This window comes from Vulpes lagopus, chromosome 24 (genome assembly GCF_018345385.1).
Source record: "Vulpes lagopus strain Blue_001 chromosome 24, ASM1834538v1, whole genome shotgun sequence".
NCBI classification, from domain to species: Eukaryota; Metazoa; Chordata; class Mammalia; order Carnivora; family Canidae; genus Vulpes; species Vulpes lagopus.
Genome location: NC_054847.1, coordinates 52,990,248 through 53,011,815, shown reverse-complemented (window position 1 = coordinate 53,011,815; position 21,568 = coordinate 52,990,248). Strand labels below are relative to the sequence as shown.

The 21,568-nt window shown below is 39.3% G+C and overlaps 1 protein-coding gene across 11 annotated transcripts in view; it reads left to right on the top strand.

The window, feature by feature from the left end:
- The window catches only part of NETO1 (neuropilin and tolloid like 1), a 126,499-nt gene that overhangs the window by 24,872 nt on the left and 80,059 nt on the right, over window positions 1–21,568 (top strand). The window contains exon 5 of one of the 11 annotated variants that reach the window (XM_041739289.1): window positions 58–1,421. The exons of 9 other annotated variants lie outside the window; for them this stretch is intronic. In XM_041739289.1, the coding sequence (XP_041595223.1) occupies window positions 58–98 (41 nt within the window). In that variant the 3' untranslated portion in view covers window positions 99–1,421. Of the gene's footprint in view, window positions 1–52; window positions 1,422–21,568 lie in introns of those variants that run through there. One more of the 11 variants, XM_041739290.1, reaches the window with a different exon arrangement.

Sequence of the window (21,568 nt, the reverse complement as noted above, 5' to 3'; positions counted from 1 at the left end):
AATTATCCCAGATGATCTGGATGGGCTCAGTGTAATCATAAGTGTCCTTCAGTGCAGAAGGAAAAGGCAGAAGAATCTGTCAGAAGGATATGATGTGAGGAAGACTCCAGCGGCCCTTACCTTTGAAGATAGAAGGTGCCCATGAGCCAAGAGATGCAGGCAGCCTCAAGAAGCTGAAAAAGGCAAGGAATGAAGTATCTCCTAGAGCCTCCAGAAAAGGAACATAGCCCTGCCAACACTTTGATTTTGACTCAGTAAGACCCATTTCAGACTTGACATCCAGAACTTGTAAGATAAAAATTTGTGCTGTTTTAAGACATCAAATTTGTGCTAATTTGTGATAGGAGCACAAAGAAATTAGTGTAGCATGTCATTAACTAAAATGTCTTAAAATTTGGGGAGTGATAGAGAAAGTAAACAAATAATGTAAGGATTCATTGTTGGGAAGAAGAACATTATACTTTTGAGTCTATCAGTTGAAATTTTTAAAATACCCGTGTTCCAAAGGGAGAATACCCAATCGTTTCAGCTTGACGCTCTTACACGTAAATTGACAGTCTCCTTCTATGTGGATGTTTGCATATATCTGTAGATATATCGTTTGATTTTATGTGAATGCCATCCTTATGCCTAAATATGGCTGAAATCGCAACAAAGTAATGACTTGCAGTCCTTCCTGAAGATGTGCATGGGATGGTGGTATTTTTGTTTGTGGTAATAATAGCTATTTGTAGAACCTGGCACTCTGGAAGCCTCTGCTTCTTCACGGTGTATCTGCCTGATGCCTCTGCTTCAAAAGAGCTCTGCTGTCTGTTCTTGCTTGCTCACTTGGCCAGCTTCCCACCATTTTCACAGCTATGCTGACTTGCTTGAAATTCTGCCTCAGTACATCCTTATGGCATTTTCCCTTTCCGACTACTTTCAGACACCTCCCTTCAACTAGACTACCACAAGAATTACAGAGTGATAATAATATAGTAGGACTCTTGACAATCAGCAAGTCATGTACCCACAAAAGAACTAAACTTGACTTTTTTAAGCAGGAGGACATGTTAGTCATGAATATGTCACTTCTGTTCTGTTCTCTATTGATCAGAACCCAAATCAGAAGACTTTTATTCCCTGGGAACTTCTCTCCTGAAATTTGCACTTCAAAGTCCCAAGGAGGTTCTCTAAGTGATTCAGAGAGAATTGTGATACAGAAAATCAGTTCTACCTTAAAATATTCCCAGACTATTGTACTTGCTGATCCTGTGTGAGAGGAAAGTGTAGCAGATTGGGTGGGCAAACAAAGTAGAATTTGTAGAATGGTCAGTGGCTGCGCTGAGGGAACTAGGAAAGAAGACAGTTGTCACAAGATGGCAAGTAAAGTCCGAAGTCGAGGGCTTCCATGGGCATGAGGATGAATTAGCTCTGCAGAGACCTTCTGCTATAGATAATTGGCTAACTGGTGAGAAAATTCTTCGTAGTTTTTGTTGCAGGTGTTTATTACTATCTTTTTTTTTATTGAAGAATTTTTTTTTTTTTTTAAGATCTTATTTATTTAAGAGAGAGAGAGGTAGAGACACAGGCAGAGGGAGAAGCAGGCTCCGTGCAGGGAGCCCGACGTGGGACTTGATCCCAGGTCTCCAGGGTCACACCCTGGGCTAAAGGCGGCGCTAAACCGCTGAGCCACCTGGGCTGCCTTTATTACTATCTTTTAATAATAATTTTCAAACTGTATTTATAGCTCAACTTTAAATTAAGGGACAATGAGCATTTAAACAGTAATACAACCATTCTTATGTTTGGTTGACAGCTGTTTTACCTTTTATATGGTTTTCACTTAGACCATTCCATTTGTTATTTTCTTGGATTCTTCCTCTGCTTCTGCCTGCCACCCATTCCTTCCAGCATTTTCCATTTACTGCCAGTGGCTGCACACCTCTTTTCTTGACGACTCCCTGGCAGTGTGTCTCCCACTCCCTTCTCCTTGCTGCTCCTCCAGGCTGTGGAATCTCCAGGCCCTATATTGCATTTCCTGACTCTGCCAGTCCCATTCGCTCTTAGTTTTGCTTTTGTTTCAGTCTGTTTCCACATGTTCTAGAAAAAAACGATCCAGATACCATTTCCATCTGAACTATTTATGACCCCCTAACATAGGAGAGATGTAGCAATTATATAAATAAATATGGTAGTTAGGTTTCTGTTAGAAATGTCAAGGTTGGCACTTATGTTCATTGTGCTAAACTTTTCACTGCCTAGGCTTCAAATTGGAATATGGTTTTTCTTTTAACAACAGCTTACATGTTCTATTCTAGAACATAGAGTAATCCACAGTAAAGCCCGACTTCTGTGAAGGTAAAAGTCACTCTAAAAAAATGTGATTTGGGGGAAAAATGTGATTTGGGGACACCTGGGTGGCTCAGCGGTTGAGCACCTGTCCCTGGCTCAGGGCGTGATCCCAGTCTCAGAATCCAGTCCCACAACAGGCTCCCTGCCTGGAGCCTGCTTCTCCCTCTGCCTTCTTCTCTGCCTTTCTCTCTCTGTGTCTTTCATGAATAAATAAAGAAAATCTTTAAAAAAATGTGATTTGGTATGTTTTTCTCATTATTTTTGGATGAAGTATTCATTCCTTTATGCCTATAAAGTACCCATGTTCTAGAGATTCTCACTGTTTTCAGACTATTTGCTTATTTTATTTTATTTTATTTTATTTATTTATTTGTGAGAGACACACACAGAGAGGCAGAGACATAGACAGAGGGAAATGCAGGCTCCCTGCAGGAATCCCGATGTGGGACTCAATCCCAGGACCAGGATCACGCCCTGAGCCAAAGGCAGATGCTCAACTGCTGAAGCCACCCAGGTGTTCCGGTTTCAGACTATTTTCAATGTAACTTATATTTCCTCATCAGGGAAAAAATATTAGTAATTTTAACTCATTAATAATTTGAAGCTGTAGTCTTAATACATATTCAGCTAAAAAGAATTTATTTTAGGTCTTTCTTTAAAAGATGTTGGAAGACACTTACTTCCTTTCAGCGAGTATTAGCAATATGCCAAATCATTGCTATAGTTTATTTGTATGTGTCTTTAGTTCTCCATTTCTTCATATGCCCATTTTTCTCATAGTCCTAGTTTTTGCATAGTTTCATATAGTATATGGACTTGCATATATATATATATATGTGTGTGTGTCTAATGTACACACACATATATATATATATGTAAGTACACACACGTATATACTAGTTTTATGAAATGTGGTCAAACATGGGCCCTAGTGCCAGCTTTTGGCTAAGTTCAGATTCTGGCTTGGAAACTTTCTTATGTGACTTTGGCAATAGCAATTTACTTAATCTCCTAGCTTTAGTTTCCTCATGAGAGACCAGTACTAGACACATTATCATTATAGATTTTTCTACCTAGTGATGCAGTCAAAATACTGACATTACTTAACATGTGGCGTGATTTTCCCTGAGATCACATTTGAACCTCTGATTCATTGTTTTGTAGATCCATTCAACAACAATAAAAGATTATTGACCCATAATTGGTTCAGACTCTATTCTAAATGCTGAGATATGAGGTTGAGATACAGACTCTGTTCTTGAGGAAATTAGTGTATTTGAAGAAATTGTATTTATAACCAGTGTGATGAGTGCCATGGATAAGTGGGGGAGCCACTGGATGAGGCCTGTACTGCAATGGCACTTCCCCACACAGCCCTCCCTCCGTCCCTAGGATGGGGTTAGGTGGAGACCTAGACAGAGGGAGACACATAGATGTGTGTCTGCCCATGTTTACTCAGCCATAGCTCTACCAGGCCCCTGTAGAGTCCATTACAGAAATATTCTTTTTCTCTGTCAACACCAAACTTCTTAAAAGGAAGGAACTTTGGTTTACACCTTTAAATTTCCAGTGCCTTAACTGTGCCTAGCATTCATTGACATTTAAAAAAATTGATTTGAATAAATACTTGGATATGAATAAATGAATGAATGAGTGGAGCTGAATAATCCAAGAAGGTAGGAGTAAGATACTAGGTATGAAAAAGCTGGTAACATGTATGGTAGGTAGTCAAGACCATTTAGAAAGTAGATGTGTGACTTTGAAAGGAGAGAAGTTGAAAGGACCAGAAGAATAATCTGATTCAGATAGTGAATGGTTCTGTAACCTCTGTGAATGACACAGACATAACTTCAGGAAAGGTCAGAAATGTGCTAATATTTTAAATTGAATTGCAATGGATGGATGGAGTAGAGACAGACTAAAAGCACAGAGAATGAAGATAAAATAATTCCCACTGCACAGAAGAAATTGTGAAAACCAAGATTTGAGTAGCGTGTGTGGCACAGTAGTGAAAGAGCAAGTTCAAAGATGTAATGACACATCAGGTGTGCATGTAGAGAAAGAGAGGTGGAAATGTCTGAGGTTGCTATCCTCAGTGATTTGGTGATTGTGTCCTAACTTATGTTGGAGAATAAAATAATAGAAAATGATACGTTTGCTTTTAAAGATATTGAAAGAGAGGTTACCGATGCCTATGATTTAGATAGTTGGACTAAGAAAGGGGATTCTTTTGCAAAATATTCTTATATGTGTATCCTACATATTTACAGAAAAAAATAGCTTCTTTCTCAGTGAAAGTATCTGGATTTATTTATTAGATAAAACACCTCTCTCCCAAATTTCTCTGTGAAATTATCTGGCTTAACAATATATGATAAATGTAGTCATTCAAAATTAATTCATATGAAATAATGGTATAATTAGGCAGTGATTCCTGCTTTCTACAATCTTATTATAAGATATTCATCTTAATAAAAATAATGAATTATTGAATTCTTACCATATACCAGGCATTGTTCTAAGCACTTTGCGTGCATTATCCCATTTGATTTTTATAGGTAGTATATCATTCCCATTCTTGGATTTTTGGATTTTTGAAAAAAAAAAAGATTAAAAATGTAAATACTATGCTCAAGGTCATCTCTCTACCAAAGCTGAGACTTGGACAAAAGAATATTTAGGTATTAGTCCCCACTGTCAACAAATTATTTGCTTCAGGGCTTAACTTCTTAAAAATATTGATTTTTTTTCACCCTTTGTGATTTGATTGTGGAGTTTTGAGATGTTTTTGGTGATCCTAGAGTTTCTCTTTTCACTATAGTCTAACATCTTTCATACAGCAGCAACATTTCCCCCCGTATAATAATTAAGCAAAACATTTGCCCTGGGTTTTTAAAATCTTAATTATAACATTTTATTTTCATCATTGGTATCATCATCATCATCATGTTAGTCATCAATATTAGTAACAATAATATCACTGCTTATAATTTATGTTATGAGTCCATTTTTATTCCATAAAAATAATATATTGCAAGTACATCATAATGCATATTTGTCATAGGAAAAGACTAATTCACTCAATCTCTGTGTTGTCAGCTAATAACAAAAGAGTAAATGAGTGTTTCAAATATTGAAATCATAACAGGTCTCAGTCATCTTCATTTTGTATATTTGCCCCCACAGAAGCTGAAGAAATATAGATATTTCTTTGTACTTGTAATGAAAATAGTGAAGCAATTTCAAACTTAGAGAAAAGTTGCAAGTGTAGTGACACCCTTTTTCCTCCCGCCTGCAAACATTTCCTTATATATTTTATCTGTTTTATTAAGTAGAAATATCATCTATTTTTTTTTTTTTTTTAAATTAAACTTCAGAAAGAGCTCTATATCTTTTCTCTTTATCGCACTTTCTTGACCGCGGGTGCCAAAGTGGGACAACCCCTGGTGTGTGTTAGTGGTAACAGGTCCGAGTGCCACAGACCTTGGACCCTCTCCGAGGGACACAGTAAGGGGAGCACAACTTTTGTGCCAGGCAGCACAAAGCTAAGACTTTACTTCTGGGAAGTCTGGCAACAGGTTAGGGAAGTAAGGTGAGCCTGTGTTTTGCTGCAGTTAGGATACTCTCCAGCTACTAATGAAAACAAAACAATTAGCCCCTCTGTGCTTGAGATTTCTTGTCTGCCGGGTGCTTATTACAGTGACTTTGATCTGATTTTGCAAGGACTAAGTAAGATAATATATATGTGATCTGTTAGATAGGACACTGTGAGCCTTCTTTTCTCACCTTGGGCCTGTTTATAAACTGTTGGGAACCATTTCATCCCTCCATACTGAAGCCACAAATATAGCCAAGTCCCTGATCCACCACGCAAATTTTGCTAAAGGTTTCTCAAGGAGCTGGGTTAGGTAATTATTTCAAATATCAAAAAACAGATTTCCTGAATATTTTATTTAAATATTTACTTCCCCTCCAAATATTCTTTCCTTCTCCCTATCTCGCATTCTTTTGTCTATCCATAAGTCTGACTCAGTCTCTGCCTCCCAGATGCCTCTCCTTCATCCCTTTGATGATCAGAACAACACCTAGAAGAACAAATGTCACCAAAACAGAAGGGTACCAAATAGTTAAATAACCAGCATAAATTTGTTCCCCAAATTTATGCTGCTGGTAGGGGTGAGGAAGGGGCTCCCTTCTTTGGAAAATAATACATTGCCTGGGGTGATATGAATTAGCAGGGACACTACAAAAGGTCGCTAATAACCTGCTATTAACTATGTTGGTAGTCACCATTCATCTGCTCTACTTAGTGTCTACCAACCTTTTCATTACCCTCCCACCGTGATCACATCTGGTGTCAATCATTCTACCTTGAACCCCTAAAACAAACACTGGGTCACCAGGAAATTAACCCACCTTTAAACTTAAATTAACCACAATCTTATATCTATATTATTGGTTAAATCCCAGAGTGCAATTTTCAAGAAGCTTTTTTTTTTTTTTCTTCCTCCTTTACCTCTGAATTTGCTGTTGGAGCAAGCTCAAATTCCTTATTGGGTTATATAATGCATGTTTGTGGAAAATTTCTTTAGTCCACTAGCAGTCTTTCTGAGATCTTTATAAATCATCCACAATAATTATTCCCCTATTGCTTGTATCATTGGAAGAATGATCCTTGAACTAGGAAATCCTTGACTGGCACCCAAAGATTTATTTGTTGGGTTGTTTGCCTTTAGATGGCACTCTGACAATGTCTGTGATGGCTTCCAGATCTGGGGTAATCACTGGACACATAGAAATTGAATGTTACTAGATCAAGGGTGCTTATTTTAGGACTATTCTGGTTTCTCATGAGAATAAAAGGCAAACTGAGGATGGAGAAGGAGAATCGTGGTTAATTCATTCTTAGCTTTCAGTATTACACTTTCCCGCTTCCACCTGCCATGTTTCCCTCCCTTGTCCACCTAGGTCAGAACTCACCTTAGAATCTCATCTGGTGTCTCTTTCATGTAGATATTTATTCTGAGCTCCTGTCCTAACTGGAGAATGCTCCTGTAAACCAGTCTCTACTGATGGGGAGTTGTACTCAAGCCAAGTCAGGACAACCTGCATTTCAAATGGTGACTCATAAGCCCTGAAAAAACTTCCTGGTTTCAAGGGAATAAAACACGGGGGTTATACTTCTAGGCAGTGGGACAAATGATGAAGGGGTAGGAACAGCTTCTGACTCTGAGAGCATTGGAAATCCTTTACTTGTACTCCACGTTCACAACCAGTCGTCATTTAGCACCTGCTTTGTGTCCTCCAGGAGTCGGAGATAAATAGACAAATACAGTCAAGCAAATACAAAGGACTATGGCTGAATTAAAAACAAAAACATCTTAATAAGAACTGTTCTTAAATATTCTTGGATATTGGAAGCTTAGAAAAAAATTAACCTTTTCCCTTTCTCTGTTCCTTTAATGTGGATAATATCTCTCTATTTACACTCTCTATATACCTTAGGGAGAGTATGTACTTTATTTTTTGTGAAAAGAAATTAGAGAAGTAGGCATTTTAAAGGCATTTGAGGTGTTCTACTAAAATGAGAGAAGGTTATCTCCCCTTCAAGGCACTTATGTAATGCCAAGGTCTGATGGGTCCTGGATTAAGAACAAGCCATGTGACCTTGAGCACGTCCTTCACCCACTTAAGACTTCCATTTGCTCATTTATAAAAGAAGCGTATGGAACTTGATGTCATCTGAGACTGTTGGAGCTCTAACATTCTAAAATTGTAGAATCATTCATATCCCATTAAAAATGTTTTTAGAAACGTTGATTGCTTGATTTTTCAAAATGAATTTGTATCGTTTCCCCTGTTCCTCTGTTTTATAGGTGAGTAATTTGAACTTTGGAACCTGTCTCAGCCCGTTTGGGCTGCTATAACAAAATATCAGAGACTGGGTATCTTCTAAACAACAGGAGTTTGTTTCTCATAGTTCTAGAGGCTGGAAGGCCAAGATCATATTGAATATCTGGTGAGAGCCAATGTCCTGGACCATAGACAGTCCTCCTCACTGTGTCCTCCCATGGAGAAGGGAAAAGGCAGTTTCCTGGGGTCCCTTTTATAATGGGATTAATCTCATTCATGAGGGCTCTGTCCTCATGACCTAACCACCTTCCGAAGGGCCCACCACTTAATACCATCATCTTGGAGATTAGGTTTTCAGTAAATGCATTTGGGAGGTCAGGCAGAAACATTCAGTCTCTAGCAGAGCAGTTAAGTGCCTTGTACAGCCTGGTGTAGCTGGTGACTAGAGGAGCTGACCATGACAGCCACTCTTTCTAACTCCAAATTCTATATTCGTTTCTTTTGACTCAAGTAGGGAGAGGACAGATTCAAAATCTTCACTTCATATATTCAGCAGAACTTCTTGATACTCAGTTCTTAAGAGCTCTGCAGCAAGACAATTATCATTATTTACTTTTGTTTGACATTATAGTAACAGAAGTATACATCTGTTAAAGGTTCATGCGATTGTCAGTGATTTGTGAAAGAGCAGAAAAAAATAACAGGCAAATCTACTTAGGTCCTCTATGCATTACTGCCTTCAACCTCCACGACAACCCTAAACACTTAAGCATTATTACAGATATAACAGGATGTAAGGTTTTCTGTTCCCTGCAAATTTTAGTCAAAACCTTACAGTTGAGAAAAATAAATAAGGAAAAATGTTAAAATTCTAAGGACAACTGTTAGGTATATTCATGTGGGACTTAAGTGACCAAGACTGTGCCTCAAAATTCACCCCACAACTTCCCAACAGACTTTATTATGAAGAAACCTGAAAATTCACAAAGTCTTCGAATAGGAGAATTTTCATCCTGGTTGGAGATTCTCTAAGAGTCTTAAAAGAGTCTTAAAAATTTTGAGTTCCCACAAGAAGTGGAGCTGGGAAGTTGTCACAAGAGACGAACTGGCACCATGTGACCAGAGAGTTCTGGGACACCTGTGCCCAAGGGTTTGGAAACACATGTGAGCCAAGGGAATGCTGCCTGCTTCTTACTTGAAGAACTTAAGAGGCTAGGGTCTGGTTGGACTGGCTGGTGATGGAAGCAGAAATACAGGGGAGAAGAGGGTCACACCTGCACTCTCATATCTTGGTGTAGCACGAATGTATGTTTCCCATGGGCCAGGTGGTCCCTGCCCAGCCAGGTGGACCATCAGGGAGGTAAAATCTAGTGGACTTAGGAGAGCAGTCTCACGGCATGAGTCAAAGAGGACAAGTTGAAGAAGAGTCCAAATCACTCTCAACACTGTGACCTCTGTGTGAGAACCATTATTTAAATGCCTGCCACTCACAGGGATTCCTCAATAGTCGAGATAATTCCTAATTTCTACAGCTAAATCTATAAACTGCTCCTTTCCTTTAACCTGTGACTCAGCCAGATAGTTGCAGGAGATAAGAGGGGTGAGGAAGCTAGGAAGAAGGAAGGAAGGGAAAGAAGTCAGTCTCCCCTCTCCCTCTGTAGGGCTCTCTTAGAGACATGTGTTAGGGATGGAGAGGGGAGGGGTCAAATGTGATATGTGACTATTGGATTTTGAAATGGCTGGAATATCAGAAAGGGAGTCTTAACTGTTCATAACAAGTGGTGTCTTAGGAATTAAAAACCTGGGGGAGCCTCCCAAGCTCTCATTTACTAACACGGAAAGGAAATTCTACCACAGTCAAAGGCTAGAGTGGGAAATGAAATAAAGTAAGATTATTTTTCTTTGAACCCCAATGAGATAAGCCACCAAATCAGTTCTGTATATAATTATTTTCCTTTAATAGAAAGAAGAAAGTAGAAGCTCAAGAAAAGGTGAAAAACTTACCCAGCGTCACTCAGTTTACAAAGTCCAGCAGAAAAATCAAAGTCCTTGCAGTCTGACCCTAACACTTGCCTTAACTCCTATGCGGTACTTCCTGTGTAAACTAAAATGACAAATTAAACTTAGAGATATCTTCACAGTAAGGAAGAACATTACTTTGACTCAATTTTTATTTTACCAAGAAATGCAGTGATTCATTGATTCTTAAACCTAGGCTACTTGGTATTCTTTCATTTGTGTTACTGCACTGTCTCCAGAGATCCAATTCTGCATTCAGAGCAACTCACTAGGCATCCCCTAAATGCACTCCAGATGTTGAACTTATGATGTCCAGCCTTGAGCTCATCAATTCCACACCCCAGATTAAGACGGAATATGGAATATTCCCTAAGCCTAGGGTTTGTGATTGCTCAACAGCACCATGGTTCCCCTAGAAACCCAAGTCCACATCATATGAAATAGATTTGATTTTCTCTTTCCTACTCACTGAGTCCTCACCTCTCACTCAAATGAAGTAGCAGAAGATGAGGGAGTCAGAACCAATCTAGGTGCAGCTTTGAATTACATAATAGCAAGTCTAATTTAAATTTTAAGAGAATGAATAAGTGTTGAAAGCTGAGGAATATGGGAATGCCATAGTTTGATCTGTTATTTAAAAAGAGTACTCTGCCTTTCGAGGCTGCTTGATAAACATTTGTTTGTTTGAACCGACCTAGAACATGGCGTAGAAGTGGAAGGTGTACCACACTGCTTGATCCACATATATATCCATCAGGGATTATCACCGTCCTGTTAGCTGACACTTCCATCACCTCACACCATTATCATTTCTTCTCTGTGGTGAGAACATTAATGAATCATTTCTAAATGCTACTCTCTTGTTCACTTTATCTTTACACCTTTCCTCTTCCTGTCTCAACACAGAGAAGGATGGCTCCATTCCACTCCAGTATGTGTGTGTGTGTGTGTGTGTGTGTGTGTGTGTGTGTGTGTACCTATAGGTATATTATAGGTATATAGCTCTTCTTTTCCTTGCTCTCTCACATTGCATTGTAATTATCTATTTACATATTTTTTCTCCCTTTACACTGTGAGATTCATAAGGAAGTGAGTCACATTTGTGTTCCAAACATTAGCCATAGTGTCAACATATGGAAGGATATACTTCTCACCCGTTTATTTCCCGACACACTGCTGCTTTCGCTTGCAGGTCCCATTTCCTCTTCAAACTCGAGAATATCAGTATTTTCTCCTCAGAAAACTGTGGCTTTCCTTCTGTGTTTCCTATTTGGGATAATGACACAGCCAACCCTGGGGTCTGCCAAGCAGTGACCTGCCATTATATCCACCATTCTTCCCTCTCCTTTACCCTCATGTACCACAGAAATGCTTTCTGGTGATTTTTTGAATCTCCACCTGATCATTCTACCTCAGCACTAATTTTAGGTGCTCCTAATATTGTTTTTTACCCAAGTTATTACAACAGATTTTTATTTTTATTTTTTTAATAATAAATTTATTTTTTATTGGTGTTCAATTTGCCAACATACAGAATAACACCCAGTGCTTATCATGTCAAGTGCCCCCCTCAGTGCCCATCACCCATTCACCCCCATCCCCCGCCCTCCTCCCCTTCCACCACCCCTAGTTCGTTTCCCAGAGTTAGGAGTCTTTATGTTCTGTCTCCCTTCCTGATATTTCCCACACATTTCTTCTCCCTTCCCTTCTATTCCCTTTCACTATTATTTATATTCCCCAAATGAATGAGAAAATATAATGTTTGTCCTTCTCCGATTGACTCATTTCACTCAGCATAATAACCTCCAGTTCCATCCACGTTGAAGCAAATGGTGGGTATTTGTCATTTCTAATGGCTGAGGAATATTCCATTGTATACATAGACCACATCTTCTTTATCCATCATCTTTCGACGGACACCGAGGCTCCTTCCACAGTTTGGCTATTGTGGACATTACTGCTAGAAACATCGGGGTGCAAGTGTCCCAGCGTTTCATTGCATCTGCATCTTTGGGGTAAATCCCCAACAGTGCAATTGCTGGGTCATATGGCAGGTCTATTTTTAACTCTTTGAGGAACCTCCACACAGTTTTCCAGAGTGGCTGCACCAGTTCACATTCCCACCAACAGTGTAAGAGGGTTCCCTTTTCTCCGCATCCTCTCCAACATGTGTGGTTTCCTGCCTTGTTAATTTTCCCCATTCTCACTGGTGTGAGGTGGTATCTCATTGTGGTTTTGATTTGTATTTCCCTGATGGCAAGTGATGCGGAGCATTTTCTCATGTGCATGTTGGCCATGTCCATGTCTTCCTCTGTGAGATTTCTCTTCATGTCTTTTGCCCATTTCATGATTGGATTGTTTGTTTCTTTGGTGTTGAGTTTAATAAGTTCTTTATAGATTTTGGAAACTAGCCCTTTATCTGATAGGTCATTTGCAAATATCTTCTCCCATTCTGTAGGTTGTCTTTTAGTTTTGTTGACTGTATCCTTTGCTGTGCAAAAGCTTCTTATCTTGATGAAGTCCCAATAGTTCATTTTTGCTTTTGTTTCTTTTGCCTTTGTGGATGTATCTTGCAAGAAGTTACTGTGGCCAAGTTCAAAAAGGGTGTTGCCTGTGTTCTCCTCTAGGATTTTGATGGAATCTTGTCTCACATTTAGATCTCTCATCCATTTTGAGTTTATCTTTGTGTATGGTGAAAGAGAGTGGTCCAGTTTCATTCTTCTGCATGTGGATGTCCAATTTTCCCAGCACCATTTATTGAAGAGACTGTCTTTCTTCCAGTGGATAGTCTTTCCTCCTTTATAGAATATTAGTTGACCATAAAGTTGAGGGTCCATTTCTGGATTCTTTATTCTGTTCCATTGATCATTGTCTGTTTTTGTGCCAGTACCACACTGTCTTGATTTGTAGTACAACCTGAGATCTGGCATTGTGATGCCCCAGCTATGGTTTTCTTTTTTAAAATTCCCCTGGCTATTCGGGGTCTTTTCTGATTCCACACAAATCTTAAAATAATTTGTTCTAAGTCTCTGAAGAAAGTCCATGGTATTGGGTGTAGGGATAGAGGGAACATTCCTCAACATCTTAAAAGCCATCTACGAAAAGCCCACAGCAAATATAATTCTCAATCGGGAAGCACTGGGAGCCTTTCCCCTAAGATCAGGAACAAGACAGGGATGTCCACTCTCACCACTGCTATTCAACATAATACTGGAAGTCCTAGCCTCAGCAATGAGACAACAAAAAGACATTATTAAAGGCATTCAAATTGGCAAAGAAGAAGTCAAACTCTCCCTCTTCACCGATGACATGATACTCTACATAGAAAACCCAAAAGCCTCCACCCCAAGATTGCTAGAACTCATACAGCAATTTGGCAGCATGGCAGGATACAAAATCAATGCCCAGAAATCAATGGCATTTCTATACACTAACAATGAGACTGAAGAACAGATTTTTAGCTTGGGCTCCTACTTCAGAATCGCCAGCCCCGCAATTCTCGAACATCTTCTAGAATGGGCTTTCTAAAATTCACACCTAATTGTGAAGCTGGCCTAATGAAAATTCTTTATTGGCAACTCTTTGTCTGCAGAGTATAATCTAAAGTCTTCAGTACAACATACAGAGTGTTTTGTGATCTCCCTCCCTGTCTAGCCTCATCTCTAGATGCTCCAGTGCCAGAACTCTGAGCATCTTGAACCACACTCAGAACACCCAATGTACCACCGCTTGTGCGTCTGAGAACACTTGCTCCATCTAGAAAGTTTCTCCCATTTAGCAAATTCCAGTTTGTAGTTTACAACCCACATGAAGTCCACCCTCTTCTGTGAGGTACTTTTTATGTTTATCCCTACTCAGGCATTCATAATCTTTTCATTGTAATGTTAGACCTCCCCACACTGCCTGCCCAACATATTGTGAGTTCTTTAGCCTAGAAACTATATATATATATATATATATATATATATATTTTTATCAGCAGTGCCTGAGAATTACCATCTATGTACCATATTTTTACTCAAATGTGTCAGTAAAAACTCAAGATAATATATTATTTCTCAGTCAATAAAAAAGTTGGAGATGGTTTCAGGGCCAAAAGTAAACATGTAAATAACTTAATGATTTATAAAACGTGGATTTTTCTCTATCTTCAACTTCATTATGATCTGAACAATAACATATGAAATTCACAACTAAGTTTTTTCCTATTACTTTTTAATCATTCATAAAGAAATCAATTTCTTAACTAGTTGATTAACTTAAAAAACTCACACAACTTCAAAATGAAATTGGCTCTTGGGCCCAAGTATTTTATCTGTATTTTATTATCTAGCAGAGACTGTGTCTATGGGAAAATTATTAGTATTGAATACTAAAGATCTGGCACAAAGTCACAATGCAGAACCTTTTCTCTTTTTTTTTTTCTTAAGATTTTATTTATTTTTTCATGAGAGACAGAAAGAGAGAGGCAGTGACATAGGCAGAGGGAGAAGCAGGCTCCCTGTGAGGAGCCCGATGTGGGACTCGATCCCAGGCCCCTGGGATCACGCCCTGAGCCAAAGGCAGACGCTCAACCACTGAGCCAACCAGGCGTCCCTATGTAGAGCCTTTTAACTGGTGTTCCAAAGATTTTGCTACAAAATAAAAGCTGTGATTTAGAAGGAAGTATCTCACCACAGGGAGTCTGATTAAAATCCTGCTGCACCAGTTGGTAGTCAGGTGGCTTTGGTGACATTCAGATCTCTCACCTGGAAAGTGAGAACAACAGAATGAAGCTGTCAAGTTAGGGTGACAGTTGAACAAATCCAGGCATGCAAAATTTTCAGGACAATGAATGGAATGTTGTTTAGTTAGCATATATTAAGAAAGGAGCCTGCTTCTCCCTCTGCCTGTGTCTCTGCCTCTCTCTGTGTGTCTCTCATGAATAAATATTTTTTTAAAAAAATGGGCATATATTAAAATCACTCTTCTTCGCTAGTTTCAATGTAAACCTTTGAACCTTTAATGAGCATTTGGACAAGAAGCATGATTGGATCTGTTTCCAGAGTAGGAAGAAATATGTCCAGTGGGCACTTGTAGTCCTAAGCTAAGTGCAGCCTGCCAACTGGTTGTTTATTCAATCAATGATTACTTTGTCTTTTCCCTCTTTTGATTTTGTATGATTTCAAAATTACCTTGGTGGTTGTCATGGCAACCAAGGAGCCAGAACTGAAGGAAGGGAAGTGTGATCATATAGTAACTTTTTGTTTTCTCTGAGAAGCTCTATACCACCCTTTGCTATATTTTTCTCAGGTTCCTCATCATTAATCATCCAAAGTGCAGCTCTCCTTGCATTTTACCCTGTTGAGAGAAAATGTTCTACTTCTCTCATAAAATATTTTTTCCCAGATCTTCTTATCCTTGGTGACCTTCCTCTGCTTTAAATTCCTGTGGCATTCCTCTTATAGACTATCCCCCCAGATTTGGCAGTGTTATTTATTGTATGTTATTCTGTAGCATTAAATGTTGGTGTATTAAATATTTCTAGGGATGTGTAGCATCCATTGATCTGAGGCAGTGTCTTATTCAGTGCTTACCATGGATCTTTTTGAATCTATCACCTATCTATCTATCATCTATCTATCTATCTATCTATCTATCTATCTATCATCTATCTATCATCTATCTATCTATCTATCTATCTATCTATCTATCTATCATCTATCATCATCTGTCTATCTACACAATGATTATAAGTTTGTGACCAGAGAACAGCAAATGGAATAAATATTTAAAAACATTTTACATTAATAATAATTATTTACATTGGAGAATGTTCAAATGATCCAAGAGAATTTCTGACTTTTTTTTTGCTCATTTTATTTGTTTCAGGTTACAGACATTATAAATCCTACATTAGAAGATGGAATAGAATAGTATCATTTGCAAGTAAAACTATAGCGACATTAAGAACAGCTTTTATTACAGTACTATATAAGTAAAAATATGCATATAAACACTCAAACTATAAAGATTTAAATGGAAACCTGAATTATAATAAATACTACTTCAGCCTGTCCGTTTCTAATAGCCTGCAGAAGTGAGAGCAGCAAGCAGAAATATATTAGGTTAGTCTAGCCACACATCAATCCATTGGATGACACTAGGAAGCCAGAAGATGTTGTGTAACAAGACTTAGAAACATTAACTGCCAGATGTTACACAGGATCTCCAGAGACAGAGTTCTAAGATCTGCTTATTGTGGTGTATGGGTTAATAAAAGCCCAAGGATGACTACTTGACTATTTCTTTAGTCTTTAGCAGTAGGATTTGGAAGTGGATGTTTCTGAAGAATAAATAGAAGTAAATAATATTTATGTGTTGATATTGCCCTGAAAGAAATTTGATCTTTATGAGGATGATGCAAATCTCCCCAATTTCAGATCTTAGACTTATTAACCATGGCAAACAAGAACGTTTCTCCTAAAAATATTTTGAGTCATACTGAAGTTTCTATGATGTTGTGAAAGATTTTTTGATAAGTTTTGGGGACCATGTTTTTATTTTATTTTCTAAGAATTACAAAATATTCCACATGACATCAAAACTTAAGAATAAGTACATTGTAGAGCTAGCAGGAATTTTAAAGATCACGTGGTTCATCTATCAGTTACTTATTTATTCATGTGCTTGGCACTGGAGGTAAATAAATAAAACTCAGAGAACCTGCTCATATCCTACCTGGGGAGACAGGGGGTGCAATGTGATATATGTCGTAATAAAGGTAACATATGGCTTTCAGGAAGTAAGAGCCCCTGAACTCTGCTGAAGCAAGGCAAGAGAGAAACACTCAAGAGGGAAAACCAGATCTGGTCTCGAAGCACTTAGGAGGAAGGTATGACGTAGCTTCCAGGCTCTGGGACTGCAGTGCCCTAAGACAAATGTTACTCTTGCTTTTCTACCAAAGAGATTGCAAATGATTTGGCTTGGTTGACATAAAGACTATGCAAAAAAACATAATGAGTGGTGTGTTTGGGAAAGTTACCAAGAGAAAGTCAGGGTGTGCTCTGCTAACATGTTTGAATTTGGTCATGACACAGTGAGAACCACCAGAACATTTTATATATGGATAGGAGCGTAGTTGAAACATAGAAACATCACCAGATCACCAGAGAGCATGTTGGAAGAGGCTGCAACTGTTTATGAATTGGGAAGCCGTAGAGATGTCCAGGTGAATTAATACGAGTTCCAGGGATAGCACTGGAGATAAATAGGAAGATGTAGCTTCAGGTGTTAAGGAGATATTAAAATTTGTGGCATTTGGTTTCCAAATATACGTAAGGAGAAATGACAGTGAATTTTCATTGGTACATCGTCAGCTTGAGGTACCTTTGAAATATGGAAGTGAAGTAACCTTCACTTGTTATCTGACACACCAGACTGCAGTTCTCTGAAGAAATCGATCCTTTTTCATTCATTATTGTAGCTCCATGTGTTGCACAGAGTTTTAAATTAAGAAGAGGGTCTGGTCAGTGGAACCATGTGTCAGGCCTCTGCATGGAGCTGGTAGTAGAAACTATGGGTGAGGATGGATGGCATTTACTCATCCAAGAATTGTCAAGTAAGAGAAAGACAGGATATTTGAATGGAGTAGACAGGCTGTTGGAGGAGCCAAAAAAATCATTCGTCAGCAGGGTGGCTAGCAAGTGTTAGGGCAAAGGGAGCTTCGGATGATGGAGGACGGGTCCTGGAAACCACAGGAAAGAGACCTACTCAAGTCACATTAGTGGAATAAATGATCAATCAGGTCTTCAGATTAGAAGGAGTCAGTGATATTCCTGCCCAATACAGTTTCCTCGCAGGGGGCAGGTAGAGTTCAGACCATGGAGACCTGAGTGGTGGGTAAAGCTGAGGACTGGAGGCCGTCAGCGCAGGGACCTCACCCTTCTGGGTCCTTGTCTGGGAGAGCAGGCATGTGACACGAAGGAGGGAGGTGATAGAATTTGAGGGGTGGTGCAGAGTCAAGGGGATGCTTCTAAGGTTCACCTTTTGTCCCTTCTTTATGCAAGTCTTGCTTCCACCAAGAATTAGCCTCAAGGTAGGTGTCATTATGCCTTGCTTCTACCTGGTGAGACACCCCCCCGCCCCCTGCCCATCATACCCCCCCCAAACAAAGTGTGCTTCTGAAAAATGTTCTCTGTCTCCCTCTTTGAGGAATTGCAAGCCAACCTGAAGCCCCCATGGCCTTTGGTCTTTTTGTCACTTTTTCTCCTTCTTGCTCGGGATCCTTAATTTAGATGCCTCTGTCCCTTTGAGTGCCCAGTAGAGGAGATAGGACAAGAGTTTCCTGAGGATGCATGTGGTGCTGTTGCTGAAATTCATACCTAGCTGCCACCCCCATTTCCGGCGTTTGGATCCTGTCCAGGATGCTCAGCGTGTGGATGCAGACACCTCGTTTTTGCCAATCCTGGCAGCACCACCTCCACCCTCTGTCGCCTCTGCCAGTACAGCTCTGCTGTTCCTACCTCAGCATAGCTGCTTTCTCACTCTCACTGTCACTTCCCCAAGTCCTCGGACGCCTTCTATTCCCCATACGATGGCATATGACGAAAGATTGATCTCTTAATCCTTTGATTCCAGCCACATACGTAGATCTGGGGACAGACATGAGGCAGCCTCAGGGACATACACTGTGATCTTGCCAAATCACCCATCGTCTTTATACGTACAACCAGGAGTCTCTCTATTCTTGCAGTGAGGTTTATTTACTTCGCCGGGGATAGATACACTCTAAACATATTCAGAAGTGTCTTAACCTGCCTGGGCCAAAACCTACGGTAATGCCTTGTGGCCTCAAGCTGAGGTGAGGCGATGTTCATTCCTACATAATGGGCATGCTGCCTTTACAGCTGCTAGGATGTGCTGGAGAGCCATCCACTGCAAGAGCAGTATTCTTTTGTTCCCAACTACGGAGCACTGGTGTGGGCGTTGCCTGGGTCTGAGAGAAACTGGCCAATCTGTTTGGTTCCCTAGGGTTCCTCTCCTGTCCTTACCACTCCGTCTGTTTCTCAGTCAACTTTTTGGCAAAGGAGCCAACAATGTGCTTGTATTTCCAAAAGTAAATAGACACTGGAGTAAAACAAATATAGACCCATTGTAACAGCTACGGTAGAAGCTGGGTGTTAAAGGATACATCTCAGTTCACAGGTTTGAATGTGGCAGGTGTGTTGGGAATGTGCCAGACCTGAAAATACAGCAATGATAATAATAATGAATGACGTTGTAGTAAGACTTCATAACTGGTTGGGATGTCTTGGTTATTTTTGACTCTATATTCTTCCAGAAAGAGAGAGAGAGAGAGAGAGAGAGAGAGAACAAGAGAGAATGAGAGGGCTTATCATGTTCCTTCTTATCAAGAAGAAAATCACTTCTGGGGCTTTGATTGGTCTATAGATCAACTTGAGGACAGCTAGCAATTTTAATATGTTGAGCGTTGTGTTTAATGAGCATGGCGCCATGCTGAGTCTCTCCTCTTATTCAGGTCTTATCTGATGCCTTTCACCACTGTTCAGTAAGTCTTTTAAAATGTTTTGAGCCCCCCTTTGGTTTTCGCAAGGATGGCAGTATTCAGTTTCTCAACGAAGTGGATTTATTTTGTGTTATTAACTTAATTTAAATTGTATTGTGATCAGAAAATGTGGAGTGTTCCTTGTTACCATTTCATTTGTTTACTGGTCTTTCCTGCATTTGAGACTGTTCTTGGATCATTTTTTCTTTTGGAACTACATCAAAATTTCCTTTAAGACAAGCCTCTTAGAGATAAAATCCCTCAATGTTTACTTACTCTCTAAATGTCTTCATTTCCCCTTCATCCTTGAAAGATCCTTTTGCTCACTGACAATTCTAGGTTGACAGGTATTTTTTCCCAGCTCTTAGTAGATATTATTTGACTGTCTGTTGACTTGTGTTTCTGCCATTGAAATGTCTGCAATCATTCTGTCACTTCGTTTAATTGACATGGCCTTTCTTTCTGCCTCTTCAAGGTTTTATCTTGATCATCTGCTTTGTGACTCCATTGCCATGTCTGGAAGCATGGGTTTCCTTTTATTTTTTTCGTGGAAGATATACCTTATAGATCAGTGGCTACTTATTTTCACCTGTGCTGAAGAATTCGGAGCTAATATTTCTTTAAATATCACCAGATGTCATTTCTGTTCTTTAACAAATTTGTATATGGAGATTCCACGTTTAGTCTCTATGGTTTTTTAAAAATCATTTCTGATTATCTGCTTAGTTTTGAAAATGCCACTTTTGAAAAACAGTATATTTTATATTTGAGGATTCCCAACTCTAGAATCTATTATTGGGTGTTATTTTCTATTGGCTGTCATGCAGTGATTTCCCTTTTGTGTGTGTGTGTGTGTGTGTGTGCATGTGTGGGTGTGTGCTCTTTATTTGTCCTTTTAATCTATTCCCATTAATATGTGTGCTAATTTTGGGGAAAACTTTCCTCTAAGGATGACTTGTTATCCTTCTTGTTTCTTTCTGTAGCAAAAGAGAACACCTACTTGACCAATACTATTTCAGCATCCCTCCTAAAGGGTCAGTGTAGAAAAGATTCCCAGATCTAGCTTCCCAATGCTCAAAATCCCCACAGAAGTGTTGCTGAAGGATTCATGCATCAGAGACGATCTGTTTCAGACCTGACACTCAGACCACTTTCCTGCCTCTTACTCACCAAATTCCTCTCTCCTCGGAGTCTCTGTTTTGGAATCCAGATGTTTTTCTCCAAGCTACTGAAGGCTAGTCCAGTGGGGTCCAACCACAACAGGGCCTCAGCCCATCGCTTTGGGATTGTTTGGGCTTGAGAGTCATCCTGTGGCTGATGAGACCAGGAAGGCCTCTGTGGGTGTGACTGTCAGGACTTCTGTTGGGGAAGTGTGTACACACACATGTGGAGATGTGTACACGTGTGTGCACATGCATGCATGTACACACATGTGTGGTGCTTCTCTGAACTCCTAATCACTAGTAGTACAACAAACAAAGGCCTCAGAGTTATTGTCAAAAATTACTTTGTTATGAATATATTAAATATCAAGAAAATATAGAGGGACTAACTATAAAATTCTACAAACTTACTAGTGAGCCTTTACAAATACTAGAAAGTTTACAGAAACTTTCTAGTATTTGTGAAGAAATATATTTTCTTCACAATTTGTGAAGAAATTCTTCACAAAATTTGTGAAGAAAATATAGAGGGACTAACTATAAAATTCTACAAACTTACTAGTGAGCCTTTACAAATACTAGAAAGTTTACAGAAACTTTCTAGTAACTTAGAAAGTGAGCCTTTACAAATACATAGAAAGTTACTATGAAA